The following is a 14,672-nucleotide window of genomic DNA, read 5'->3' as shown; positions in this document are numbered from 1 at the left end:
ATTATTAAGGTATTTATAGCTTACTATTTTTTAAACAATTTATTTACTCAAGTAAGTTCTTGCACTCATTTGCTGGTACCTATGACTACTGACAATTATTTCTGAATTATATAAACATACTAGTTATCAGCAAGTAAATCTTGTTTTAAAAAGCATTGATAAGTGTAAACAATGATCAGAAACGAAGTATTCCCACTTGTGCCTCTGGCTTAAAGTCTAATGTAGTGATCCAATATTTTATTTAAGTACAAAATCTAACGATTTGCTTACTTCAGTCTATAAAGTATATGAGAATATAGATAGCTTTACAAACACAAATTTTATTCAGAAATTGGATTTTAGAAGATATGTTCTTAAACACAAACTGTATTTTATGAATTATCTTAAGCATAAAGAAACAATTATTCACTTGCATCATTTAAGAATAAATTATTATAATGCACTGCAAAATATTTGCTAATGGAAATGCAACAATTTTTATTTACCTAACCTGTTACTTCTATAGTATAGAAGTATAAAGGCAAAATTTTGATCTATTGTGAAATTAGCAATATGGTTTAATTCAAAAGTCAAAAGATTTATAGAGGCAGTATTTCCAATTCACCTGAATTTTGCTGGGTTTTAATTTTTCCACAGAGCATTGAAATAAATTCTTTTAAGTTTTTTTAAAAAAGGGTTTCAAGTATTCAACAGATTACTGGAGAACACTGAATTCTTTTTTAAAAAACCCAGCAATTTAAAGTTTTGTTTTACTCTAGTGTAGAAACTCTTGAAGACATTTTTTTCCCCTCCAAAATCTCATTTTCACCTGAAATAATTGTATTCAGGTTTTCTCAGCAGGTAAAGTATACATTCTTAGAAGGTTTCATATTTCAGAATTCCAATAATGCGATTAAACTGGGCATCCACGGAGTCACATTCTCTCCTCTCTTTGTGTGTGTGTGTGTGGGGAGGCGGTGTGTGTGTATGTGGGTGTCTATTATCTTGCAGTTCTGTTATTTACACTAAATTTTAGTCTTTTCAGCTCCTCAGAAATACCTTCGTGAACCCTCAGCAGTTGCTAACCACTTAATAACTGTGAACCGACCAGACCTTTTAAGTAGATCGTTAACCACAGAGTGCCTGACAATTTCCAAATCATATCCTCTGTCCAAAAGGAAAAGATAGGGCTTTGTGAGGCCGAAAGGAAGCGAAGGAAAACAAAACAAACGTAGCTCATGCTGAAAGTGAAAAGTGCTTGGACAGATTAGTATTTTCTTTTCTTCAAGGCGTCCTGCCAGACTTTTTTTTTTTCCTTTAATAAAGAAGAGTTAGTTTTTGGTCTGATTTTTCAGTTTCTTGGAAAGTGTTGGTATTTACCATCCCCATCGGGCTCTCATAATTATAGTTGGTTGTTTCGTGTTTTCCCCAGCCGTCCACATCACAGACTAATGATACCCCCACCTCACTCTGTCAAAACCCCAACTCTGGGCGACCCTGGGTCTGGAAACTCCGCCGACTCCCGACGACACATCCCACTCTGCCTCTCACACATTTGTCTCAAGATCCCCCACTCCAGTTACAGCGAAAGCCGGAAATTTTCATTTAGCTCCCCCTCTTCTTTTAGCCCCCCACTCGGAGCCTAGAGGTGGGGAGCTGGGAGGCTCAGAGCACAGCCGGGTCTCGGCCGCCTCTCCTCTCTCCGGAAGGCTTTAATTTACACACTTGCTCGCCACTGCGCAGCGGGCCCCCAAACGCGCCGCGGGGTGGGTCTCCGGCAAAGTCGGCCTCGCGGACCCCCGCCTCCGCCCCCGCTGCCTCCCCGGCTCGGGCCCCGAGCTCCGGCCGGAGCCGCGCGGCCCCCGTCCGCCCCCAGCGAGCGGCGCGGGCGGCGCCCTCCGCCGTCCCTCCGCCCTCCGCCGCTGTGCCCACCCCCTCGCGGGAGAGAACGCTGGTAACTTCTTCCTGCGAGCGGGTTACCTGCTCCGCGCCGCCGCGGACACGTGCGGAGGGCCGACTGACACCCGCAGCGCCCTTGGGAGGCCCGACGCGGCCGAGCCCCTCAGGTAAGGAGCTGCGGCGCTCCGGTGGGTGGGCTGCGGGGTGGGGGGTCCCGGGGAAGGCTTGGGGGCTTGGCCGGAGTCGGAAGCGAGGGTGGAGGTGGAGGTGACTGACGGGGGGGGGGGCGGCTGGGGAGGAGGGGGCGGGTGGTATTTGTCCTTGGAATCGGCTTTGGTTAACCCCTGACGATCCGAGGCGGGGTAGTTGCGGGGGCCAGTTTGGGGAAGCTGAAGGAGTCGCTCCTAATATTACCGCCGAGAGGAGGACATTCCACACAAGGGACCCCTCTAATGCTGGCATCCTGTGTCCGCTCCCACGTGGCTGTACGCACAGACACCCACACAAACACTCCGTATCCACCTTCTTCAAACGGAATTTAAACTCCACACCGACACTCATACGATAATCCACATTTAGGGTTTAAAATGCACTGTCTGTGGGGTTTCCATGCGGGAGAATGTGTTGCCGGGCCTCATCATTTATTTACCCACGAAAGCTCCCTCTCCAGCCCTCTGAGGTGTGGATGTGGGCTCCACCTTCACCGCCACGAGATAAACGTTAACGCAGGCTTCTCGCCAGCAGCCCCCGCGGCGTGTTGTGCACAGTTGGAGGAGTGCATGCAGCCGGTCAGCGCCCAGATTCGGAGCCCCACTAGGACGCACCCTTGCTTTAGTTTCCCAACTTATTTCAAATATCGGAGTCAAAACGCACACCCTGCGGTAAGCAGCTCTGGTTCCCGCGGCGCTCCCGCCAGTGTGCACGTGGGCGCATTTGCGTGTGCGCACACCCGGGAGTCGTGGTCCCCGTGCGGCCTCTCGTCGCTGCGCTGGTGGCGACCCTGCGGTGCTTGGCAGGCTTCGGGAGAGGCACATGAAGGATTTCATTGAGTGTGAAGACAGAGAGCAGAGACAGAAAGCAGAAGGAGGCGGCTGCAGTCTTTGTAGTCGCGGAGGAATGCGGAAATGTTGAAGCACTATGTCAAACTTTTTTGAAATGGGGTCAAGTCACATTCAGCCAGCGTGGGAAAGCAACATCCACAACAACAAAGTGGGGGGGGGGGGCACGGCTGCTCCCGCTTCTCTCCGCCGGGGCCGACAGTCCGGGCGGCGGGGGGAGCCGGCGCGGGCGCAGCGGGCGCAGTTCCCTGCGGGGGTGGGACGTCCGCGACGCTGTCTTCGCTGCTGAGCCTCCGGCTGGACTCGGGCGGGGAGGACGGGCTGTGCAGCCGGCGGCGGCGCCCCGACTACCTGTGTGGCCCTCGGCCTGCTTCAGACCCCAGTGCAGGCTCCGGGGGCTCGTTCCTCTGCTCCCCAAGGAATCGTCTTAACCTTTTAAGGAGAATTTTGAATGGAGTGAATGTGAGGAACTCTGTCCTCGCTGCGGTCCCCGCCAACCGCATACTGTGGGGGTCGCGCCATTTGTTTCTTTAATTCCTGGCAGAAGGCGAGCGGGCCAGCGGTTGCCGGGCAGGTAATTCCGAGGTACCCCGGGAATTCCGGACACGCAGTCGGCGTGGCTAGTGTCCAGCTGAGGCCGCGGCGGCCATGGGTTGGAGAGGTTCCCTAGGTCCTGAATTGCAACTGAATGGGGAGGAAAAGTGTCCACCTACCTTCCCCCAGACCCGTCCCGTCCCACTCCTGCACTTGGTCGTGTGGAAGGCTCTCGGGGGGTAGTAATGACTGGCTGCAGATGGGACCAGGCCTTAAGCCATAAGGGGAATGGAGCAGCCACCTCAGCCACCTACATGCTGACGATCCTGGGAGTGGGAAAAGGTTCGCGAATCCTGGCCCCGAAGGCGCAGCACTTCTCTTGGACCCCCGGAGGCTCAGCATTCATTCTCCCCACCCCCACCCTCTTAAAGAGGAGGTTGAGTTTTGCTTAGGTTGAAATCTGTTGAAAATTTCAGGGCCACCTTACTCCTTATTCTTTAAGGAGACGACAAGCCAAAGTGTGGCGAGCACCCCTTTCTCCCACCCTTAGGGTCCGGTGGGTGACTCCCCCGTCCAAGGCCCCATCGCTCACCCAACCCCGAGTAGCGGGAGCCCCAGCCGCTCCCGACCTGATGGTTGTACACCAGGGAGGTCCTCTGAATCGGAGAAAGAATTCCGTTTCCAACCCAGACTCCTTTACCCTAAAAAGACCATTTGTGTGTGCAAGTCATTTTTAAATGTCTCCTCGTAGAAAAACTGAAAGTAGAAAGAAAGGAAGCAATTTCAGAGCAGATGTCTGACCATCCCTTCTCGCACACTCCCAGCATCGGGTTACAGGGTCCTGGGAGCCCCCACCCACGTTGTACGGCCCCACTCGGTTGGACCCGCAGCCACTGCACGACCCCTTAACGCCCCACGGCTCCCCTGGGAGCCCCTCTCACAGCACGCCCAGGCCCGGGGAGGCGGGGGTGGTAGCAGCGCAACACAATGATGTAGGGATAAATATTAAGCCGTGACATTGACGTGCCCGGCGCCTCCCATCCCCCGCGCTCTCGGCACGCCCCCTCCCGTTCCACTGTGTCCCGCGCGGCGCGCTCATCCCCGAGGGGCCCTGCAGCCTCTCCGCGCGAAGACGGCTCCGGCCCTGCAGAGGAAAGAAAAGTAACTTCGCTTTTCTCGGAGGAACCAGGAAGGATTAAGCGGCCTGGGAGAGGGCAGGAGCGCGCGGAGGGTAGCGAAGGGGCTTCGTGCAGGAGGAGGAGGAGGGGAGTCCGCGGGAACCCCGAGGAAGGCACCTAGGATGTCTGATGGCACTTTCTTCTTGTCCTCCCGTCTTCTCTTTCAGGTGGAATGATTGTGGACTGAGACGCGCTCGGGCAGAGACTATGTAATCCGGCTGCGCTTCGGGAAGGAAAGAGGAGGGATCGGCTCGCTCTTCAGCGACTCGGCAGGCGGAGTTTCGCGGAGGCACCAGGGTTGCGCCCGCCCGCGGGGAGGTCGCTCCATCCAGCCCCGGCGGCCGCGAGAGCGCGAGCGCCGGAGCGCGGCAGTCGGCGGGGCTGAGGGAGAGCGAGACCGAGCTCCGCGGCGCGAGGGAGCGGTTCGGAGAGTCCCGGAGGAGGCGAGCGGCGGCCGCGAACGAGCCGAGCGCGCCCCCCGCCCGCCCCAGCGGCGCCGAGCCGGACGGCGTCCGGGCGGCATGGAGAAGGACAGCCTGAGCCGCGCCGACCAGCAGTACGAGTGCGTGGCGGAAATCGGCGAGGGCGCGTATGGGAAGGTGTTCAAGGCCCGGGACCTGAAGAACGGAGGCCGTTTCGTGGCGCTGAAGCGCGTGCGGGTGCAGACAGGCGAAGAGGGCATGCCGCTCTCCACCATCCGCGAGGTGGCGGTGCTGAGGCACCTGGAGACCTTCGAGCACCCCAACGTGGTCAGGTGAGCGGGGGAGCTGCGCCCGCGCCGTCTGGGGCCACGCCCGGGGGACGGTCGGACGCGGGATAATCTGGCCCAGGAAGGTACCGGGCCGGAGGGCGGCTTGGGAAACACGGTACGACCCGTTGATCTTACAGAGGGAGAGTAAGTTTTGTCGACAGAACCAGGAGCCGGAGTCGGTGACCTTGCCAGACTGCGAGCAGAAAGACAAGTCAGGAAATGCGACCTGCGCAGGCTTCGTCGCCACTGTCCAAGTTACAAGTGTTTTCTCCCTGTCAGTCCTGAAAAGGGTGTCAGGAAAGTTGGGTGCCTTTTAGGGGCAGAACCAGCCAACCTGAGACACGTCCTGCCACCCCCCCACCCCTCACCCCCATATTTTCCCTGGACATTGGGGAGTTTTTGAGGCTGAGAATAAATGAAAAGGTGCAGGAAGCGGTGATAATTAGTAGGAAGAGAAATTCACTGGTGGAGCCTGGTATAAATACCGTTAAAAAATGCAGAAACTCAAATTTTTGCTAATCACACCCACAGTTTCTCTTTATTAAGTTGCATAATGCTAAGGGAGGATTCCTGATGGTCTAGTCAAAGGACATCAGTGCTGATGCCCTTTCAAACAGTGGCATTTAAAAATTTCTTCAGAAAATGTTGCCTTTTGATTTGTATCACTTTATGTGTCTGGGCCAGCATAGTCCTTAGACTACTTTCCAAAGGGTTTGTTTTGAGTCTAAGATATGGAATCTTTAGGTTTTAATGTTCTGCTCTTATACTGTTTGTGTGAGTGATGAGGAGACAACAGTTCTTAAAGCCTGTCCTGTACTATAACCAGTATTAAACAGAATGTGTGTGACTTAGGATGATGGTGTTTTCTTAGTGATCCTGGAATTTCCCCACTGTGTGATTGACATTGTGTGGTGTGTCATCCTTTTGTAAACAGAGATGAATAGTTTTAAGTCGGAAAGATGCACAGAACTTCTACAAATTAGAGTGTGATTTTACCTTTCTCAACAATTAATGTGTTGTAAAAAGGAGGTCTTGGGGTCTTCTTCCTGTCTTCCCATCCATCTGGGGATTCTGTTCAACAAATAGATGCCTACTGTGTGAACTGTCAATGAAATTATGTAAATAAGCACAACTAAATATTTTTGTAAAAAGTCAAACAATTTAACATTAGTCATCAAAGTGGAGAGACCCAAGACTGACCTTTAAAATACCAAACCCTCTACAGACTCATGGAGCCCAAGTTTCTACAGAATCTTCCTGGGAGGGTTTAACTTATCTTCCCTAACCTAGGGCTGCATGATTTGTGTGGAGCTTTGTTCCTGACACTATTAAACTCAGGCTTGAAGGCAGCAAAGCATCATAAATACATAAGGAAGGTAGTAAATGGCCATAAAGATAGGATCCTATTTGATGGAGAGGGACACAAAAGATAATGCAACTAGGAAAATGAGCATGAGAGAGTGTTGTAGAAAGATGGGATTATCTATACAAGTTACAGATTACCTTTTGTGTCTGTGATATTGGACAGAAAAGGGGAGGGTGCATAATATTGTCCCCTGTAATTTAGTTATCTTTCCAGAGGAATCACCTGGGCACTTCCCAAAGGAAGAATTCCACCACTAGAATTTTAGGACCAAAGTTCTTGTTTTATTTTGTGTGTTGTCTATGGAGAGTGTCTGAGTAAGGGTGATTATTATGTAAATAAATAAAATAATGTCCTTCTAACGTATTTGTGTTATAGAGGCACTTCTGTATAACACTGTCCTTTACTAAGCACTGTCTCTTCTTGTAACACAGGTAGGCTGTCTTTGCTGGTAGATTTTTGCTAATCCACTTACTCTCTTGATTTTTCCTCTTGAGATTGGTGTGTCTTTAGAGACTTAACTGACCCATGACTTGGAGTCTACTGAGAAACTTCAGGAGACTATATATGTGAATTGAAGACAAAGGAATAATTTTTTATAATTATTTTTATGTTAAGTGGTAATGATGAACCTACCTCTTAAGAGCTGTAAGGAGAAACTGAGATGCTGTATATGAGAGCACTTCATAAATTTAAAAATGCTTCAAATGTCCAAATATTATCTGTGGTCAGGCTGATTAGTGGGGCCCTTACTGCAGAGCAAGTTTGCAGCAAGGAATCGGTTTCATCTTTTCGGTAGAACAATCATACTCCAACCCAGCCAGTATAGGCTCTAGAACGAAGAAACTACTTGAATATAATTAGCCTGTACTTTGTCAGAAAAGACCACCAGTCGTATGCCATGAAAATCAGTGACACTTGAGAAAATTATTGATAATGTCATTCTCACGAGCTACAGATCTCTGCTCCATTTTGTTTCCTTCCTGATTCTTCCTTTCTGCCTCTGCCTTGGGGTAATCATTTGCCCCCATATCATGAACTAAGCTAGACTAGGAATTCTGGATTTTAGAGATTGCTGATATTTGTTCAGGCAGAGTCAGGACATTAAAGACAGGTGATAACAATTCGTTTTCTTCCAAGAGAGAGTTGTCAAATTTGGGCCCCCCAAACCTGTGATTTATTTGCACCACAGAATCAGTTTACAATCCTGTGGTTGGTTCTTAAAAGGGCAGCTGCCCTTCTAAGTGCCTTCAAGTCATAAGTAATTGATCATAATTATAGGCCCTTCCCACAGATAGTTAAACCTGTAAGTTTGAAGGAGTATAATAAACATACTCGTTTTTTTCAAAAGTTCAGGATTTTATTTTGATGGATTTGCCAGAAAAGCTGACTTGTTATTGCGGGCACTGGCACAGCCTGCATGCCCAGGGATGATGACTTGCAATTCTTGTTTACCTGCACTTGATGTATCCCAGGCCCAGGCTTGATCAGCCAGTCAGTGTCTGGGATGTAAATTTACTCCTATTTTACGACAGGTAATCCCAAATCTGGAGCCTTTGCTGGACCCAGACTTTAGTAAGAATTTATACTGGAGCTTCTACCCTCTGCAAATGAATCCTGTTTTATATTCTGAACTAAATATATATAAAGGTAGATAAAATAATAGCATGTTTAGCAACACCCTATTCAATCACCCAATATTTGTTGAGGATTTACTATGTGCCAGACACTTCTAGAAACTAGGCCTACAGCAGTGAACAAGTTAGACTAAGTCTCTACACTTCTAGAACATACCTTGTAATTGGATGAGAAATTCTTTTGTCTCTTTAAAAATTCACTTTTCTTTATTTCCATTGGCTTGTTTTGCTGTATTTAACCTAACTAGTTTTATAGAGCCCACTAATATTTGTGATAATTTGGTTACCAGGAATTTGCTGAATAATAAATAAGGTAACCAAAACATGAGTCAGAATTAAATGCTTTCAGAACATTAAATTTTACCTTGGGGACACACAAACAGATCTATATATGAAGACATTGACATGTAACTAAAGGATAAGGAGATATGAGCTCCATATATTCAAGAAGAGTTTAGGAAGAATCTACTGTTTAAAAACCATGGTGTTAGGTGTTAGGCAAGATACTGTGGAAGTCATACCTCACTACTCCCCTCAAGTAATTCCTCCTGTGTTTGAAGGAACCCTTATACCACAGGTGATCCCCACACCCTGTTATTACAGAGATAATGATGAGTGCTAACAGTGTTGTCCCTAGGGATTAAATTAGCATAGCCACAAAAGTACAGTAGACCCTGGAACAACCTAGGTTTGAAATGTACAGTTCTACTTATATAAAGATGTTATTCAATAAATACATTGGAAAATGTTTTGGAGGTTTGTGACAATTTGAAAAAAAATTACTTTTCTTTAGCTTACCTTACTGTAAGAATACAGTGTATAATATGTATAACATACAAAATGTGTGTTAATCTGTTTTTATGTTATCAGTAAGGCTTCCAGTCAACATTAGGCTATTATATTTTGGGAGAGTCAGAAGTTATATGCAGATTTTCAGCTGGGGGGTGCCCCTAGTCCTCCACTTGTTTAAGGGTCAATGATAATTCAAATTCAAGTACTGATTCTGGAAACTAAAACTCATGGCATTTCAGTGAATACATATGGTGCCTAAATATGCTAAATTATTACTGTTAGCATATTTAATTGCTGCTTTGAAAAAAGCAACAGAAAAATCCATGCAGCTCAATAAACATTTCAAGGAGAGCTTTATAATGTTCTCTTTTTAAAGCTCTCAGTAATATATATCATAAAAAGAAAATAAAAGTATGATTTTTCTCTAGGAAAATGTAATCACTAGCAGGGTAGAAGAAACATGGTACATTATTTGATGCAGCATAGAGCCGAGTCCTCATGTGGATTCATGGGAATCCTTCTGAATGAAAGTGTTATGTTATGAGTGAATAATATATTTGCTTAGGCTTGTTTCAAGAAAAGCAGGAGTTTAATTATCTTTTTAAGTTTCAGTATGTTAAATGTATGTTTGTTCATTCTCTAAGAATTCCTTGAAAAGTTTCCAATTTATTAAGGCTATTTAATAAATAAAATATCTTCACAATTATGTTCTGCCCATTCCTTGTCTGCAGAAGAACTTGGTAATTCTGACTTGTTGACATTTTACTTGTATCCTTTTTATACAACTGTTATCACCATGGAATTACTAGAATTTCTCTATCAAGGAAAAAACAGCTTATAAGAGGGACACTTGTATAAACATGAATGCCTTTGGGTGTATTTTCCTATGCTTAAGATATGAGTAAATAGCTATGAAACTAAACTCCCTCTTAAAAGTAAATTACCCTCTTAAAAAAATAAAATATGCCTTACTATTAATGATTTCCTAGGATTGTTTTACAGGAGCAAAATAATTAATACTTAGACTATGTCACTGTAAACTCACAGTTATTTGGGTTGGAAAACATTTGGAAATCTTTCAACCCTCTTATGTTATATAGATTGAGAAACTAAAGCCCAGAGGTCAAGCAACTTTTCTGTCATGCCGTTTTAAAGTTGTTGACTTTATTAAAATCTGGGTAGCTGTTTTTAAAAAATTCTTTTTGTTTGTTTGATGGGAAAAGTTAGATTAAGTGAGTGCATTTCTAGTTTGGAAAAAATTGAACTGTATGTAGACAAAGGTGATAGTTACCTAGGAATAAATGACATATCAGTTCAGGAAATTCCTGAATTCTGCAATATGCCCTACTGAAGTATATCTGTAAAAAGTATTATCCATTAAGTTCTGCTTTTAAATAATTTGGGAAATAACTATAATCATCTAAATAGCTATAGTTAAATAATAATACAGGTAAATAATGTACTTAAATAATTAATAATATTGAATTCATTTCTGACGAGGAGCAATAGGAAGACCCTAAATGCTTGTCTGATGAATGAACTATTACATAATGTGGCCTGGCATCTACTACCGATTTAATGAAATAAATGCCTTAATATTTGAAAACTAGGTGGCATAGCAGCCTCCAGACACATAAGCAAATCTGTACTTCTTAAAGAATTAATGACACTATCACTTTTTCTCATGAGGTTTAAATAAACTGCTCTGTCTTCATAGGAAGGAAATTAATTGTGAGCTTCCTGGTAATAGTACCTTGGAGAGGTGAAACTGGGTGCAGGAGATTTGGTAATAGCAGAAGGTAGTATGTATAATGTTGGGCTTTGTCCAAGGGCCAGGAGACAATACTGAAAACAGGCACTGGTGTTTGGTAACAAGCGTGCCTACATAAAGGTCACCATTTGAGTGATAATCTAGAGATGCTAAGTCTGCTGGGGCAGGCAGGTCAGCAATCAGAGGGAGAAGTTTTATAAGAGCCACTGTGGAGTTGTTTTGAATATTACGAGTTTGCTGCCATACTTGATTTTGTTTGTACCAGATGCGCATATAGCCACTGTCCATTGAGAGGTGAAGTAAAGGCACCCTAAGGCGTGCGGCAGGAATCTGTGAGTGTGCAGTAGCAGTGTAGAAGTCCATTTGGGGTAGGATAATTATTAAATATTTAGTAGTTTACCTAAATTTGGGAGACTACTGGCTTCGTCATTTAAGTAGCCATTTTAGTTACTGATTCCTATTAACTGGCCATCTTGAAGGATTTCAGTTCAGTAGAATTAAAATCACAGCATAAGAATATTTTAATTGGAGGGGGTCTAATATTTAACTTACTCCAAACCTGCTTTGGCCTATATAGGAATTGTTTTTAAATGCATAGGAGAATTGTCTTATTTTTAGTCAACTATTTTATTTCACAGTTACATGCATTGTGAATACAATTTGAGGATAAGTAAGGTCCGAACACAGGTTTACATCCCATGTTGGCAGGACAGGATGACTAATAGTCAGTGCATATCAGAAAACACTCCCTTGAGATGTAAAAGTATTTTCAGTTTAATTTTATGTTTTCTGACTTGAGGACAAGGATTATATTTTTATGTCCATAAATAGCACAGTGTCAATAACTATTGGTTGCCCAGTATATGTTTCCTGAATGAATGAAGTAGAATAAATTAAATTATAAACCCATCAGATGGGAATTTTCATCATATAGCATAGGCAAGTATCTTTGGCTAGATGCAGGGTTTATAGGGTATTACCTAATGTATCTGCACACCAAGACTATTTAGTAAGAGCTTTCAAATTCTTACTGCTATTTTTTTTTTAAGTCTTCCTGTGACTGTCCATTTTTGTCTTCAATACTAGCTTCAGCTTTGATAGTATTTTCTTGTGTTCTTTGTGTGCATTTGCTACATGTATCTTACAGGTAAAGATAAGCCTTTTTCTGGGAATGGGCTCCTTGCCTTCCACCTCTGCCAATTTAACTGGAGCTGATCTCAGAATGTGCACTTGGGGCCTCTCCCTCTACTGCTGTTTCCGCCTGTTGAAATGCTACCCATTAGGGCCAAGCTCTAATGTCACCTTACTTTGTGTGGTGTGGTGTACTCCTTAATACCTCCATTTGGATTAAATCTTTGCTTCCTTTGAACCATAACTTTGAACCTCCTTTATGGCACTTTGTATATGTCTGTTCCTTTGCATTATTATGTCTATTATGTAAGATTTAATATTATTCACTGTAACCACTCTCTTGATTCTCTACCCTTCCACACTCCAGCTGTAAGTTTGAGGCACGGAGTGTCTTGTGGTCATGTCCATTTACAGTCTACATCCAGTGGAAATAAAATGAATAAAGAACAAATGAATGAAATAATGGAAAGGAGTTTCATTTATTAAGGAGGGAACCATGTGAATTAGTACCATCCCATAAATGTTAATACCAAGGATCGTCAGATGAAGAGGGAAACAGATCTATACATTGGATTGTACTTACTTGGTTTCCTGGGAATAATAAAAAATACTGAAAAGAGAAAGTTTCATTTTTGTTTTACTTCAGTCTGTATAGTTTATATTAAAGTGAGTTTTAAAATTTAAGTAATTCCCATAGTTAATTGTATAGTCTGAGAATTAATTTATATGCTGTAGGAAGACATGAACACTAGAAAATGTGAGCACATTCAGTAAAAGTTGAAAATGATTTGAGCTTTTTTTTTATTTGAACATTTTTAATATAAGAATTTAAGGGGTACATTTTAATAAATTGCTTGAATTCTTTTACTTTTGTATTTTCCCACTAATTTTAATAACATTGGCTTTCTATACTGGAAAAACTCTTAGGAGGAACAGAATTAAGTAGAACCCTTCTAATAACAACATTCTGAATTCCATTAAAACTTTGTCTTCTACTCCTCTTCATAATTTGTATACAGAGAATTTGGACTCCACCTTGACAAACTGGTAGGTTTAGTTAAGAAGTACTCTAGCCTGAACTAATTCTAGTACCTTAAGACACTGTGGTTGTATGTTTGTGTGTGTGTACATGTGGGCATAGGTATATATATGTGCGTGTTTGTATGACAGCACACCCAGAGCAGTTGACTGCAAGGTCCCTGAAAGAAGGGTCTGTGTTTTTCTTGCTCCTTGCTGTATCTCAAACACTTAGCATGGTGGCTGGCAATTTTTAGCCCTGAAACAATAATCATGAATAAACTAATATGTGCCAACTAGGAATTCAATAGTGATTTTTTTTTTTAGTCAGAATTGGGCAATAATGTCTGAAAGGATATGTGAAATCCATAGCATCCAACAAGTATTTATTGACTATCTGCTATATTCAACCTTTTGTTAAACATGATTGACAGTAAACATAGGAAGTACCTACATCTTTAAATGTTTACCCCAAAAATGGTATTAGGGCTAGAATTTATTTCAAAATGGGGTGTAGATTAAACAAGCTGATCACTGTTGAAGTTTTGAAAGTTTATTGTACTATTCTCTCTTCATTTGTATATGTTTGGAGTTTTCCATAATAATAATTTTAAAAAATATTCCTACTGGTAGACTGGGAGATTTTGATTCTACCCTGTCTTCCTACACCTATTAGCTGAGTAACCTGAAGTAAATTTCTTAGTGTCTCTGGACTGTGGTTTTCCCACCATAAAGCAGGAATTATTAATTCTCTTCTAACCTTAGAGACTTACTATGATCAAGTAAAATTAGGTTTATAAAGATCAAATATTATACAAATAAAGGGTACTGTTAAACAAATTACTGCCCTTAATTAGTTTATAATTTTGTGGAGAAAATTGACTTGTACACTGATAACTATGTTGTTTATTTCTATTCTATTCTTCCCACCCCCAATGTGAAAGTATGAATGGAGCTAGGTATTTCTGAGAAAATGTGTATTGCCTTTATAGTCTTTATAGTAAAATATAGTCTTTATAGTAAAATATAGTCTTTAATCTGGGTATTGACAATTGGTGTTGCATTTACCCAATGCTGTGTCGTATTCATTAGTGGACTTAATGTGAGAGAGTCCAAGGACACAATGCTTCTAATAACACATTGTCAAAACTGATGGGAGCTTGCTAATTTCTTTTGCATTATACTATTCAACTTGACTCAAAGAGGAATTGGAGTCTTTGCTTATTCTTTCTCCATCTCTCTTTTAAATTTCTAAATCTCAAACATTCCTTTTTATGTCACAAATTGGAATTTCTTCTTGTTTATTATCTGAAGCTCTTCTTATGGCATGGCTATAAGACATTTGAAATTTTGTTCCATGTGCTCTGTGTTTATCATTAAGGACTTCTATCCACAGAAAGGAAGCAGTTCTCTTTCAGAGGCACTAATCTCTAGTGAAATTTTTTTTCTTTGTTTCCTTTCATTGCAAAGTATAGTTGACCCTTTAAATGCAGAGACTGGGCCATGAACCACCCACACAGTTGAAATCCATGTATAACTCCCCAAAACCTTAACTACTAATG

The 14,672-nt window shown here is 43.3% G+C and overlaps 1 protein-coding gene across 6 annotated transcripts in view; it reads left to right on the top strand.

The window, feature by feature from the left end:
- The first annotated feature begins 620 nt into the window (after positions 1-620).
- Positions 621-14,672, top strand: part of CDK6 (cyclin dependent kinase 6) — a 230,921-nt gene continuing 216,869 nt past the window's right edge. The window contains exons 1-3 of one of the 6 annotated variants that reach the window (XM_036879227.2): positions 621-2,045; positions 2,623-2,759; positions 4,816-5,402. In XM_036879227.2, the coding sequence (XP_036735122.1) occupies positions 5,170-5,402 (233 nt within the window). In that variant the 5' untranslated portion in view covers positions 621-2,045; positions 2,623-2,759; positions 4,816-5,169. Of the gene's footprint in view, positions 2,046-2,622; positions 3,511-4,525; positions 4,702-4,815; positions 5,403-14,672 lie in introns of those variants that run through there. The other 5 variants (XM_036879222.2, XM_036879224.2, XM_036879223.2 and 2 more) reach the window with 5 other exon arrangements.

This window comes from Manis pentadactyla, chromosome 7 (assembly GCF_030020395.1).
Source record: "Manis pentadactyla isolate mManPen7 chromosome 7, mManPen7.hap1, whole genome shotgun sequence".
In the NCBI taxonomy this organism is placed as follows: Eukaryota; Metazoa; Chordata; class Mammalia; order Pholidota; family Manidae; genus Manis; species Manis pentadactyla.
Note: the sequence above shows the minus strand (reverse complement) of the source record. Positions and strands in the feature narration are given on the sequence as shown.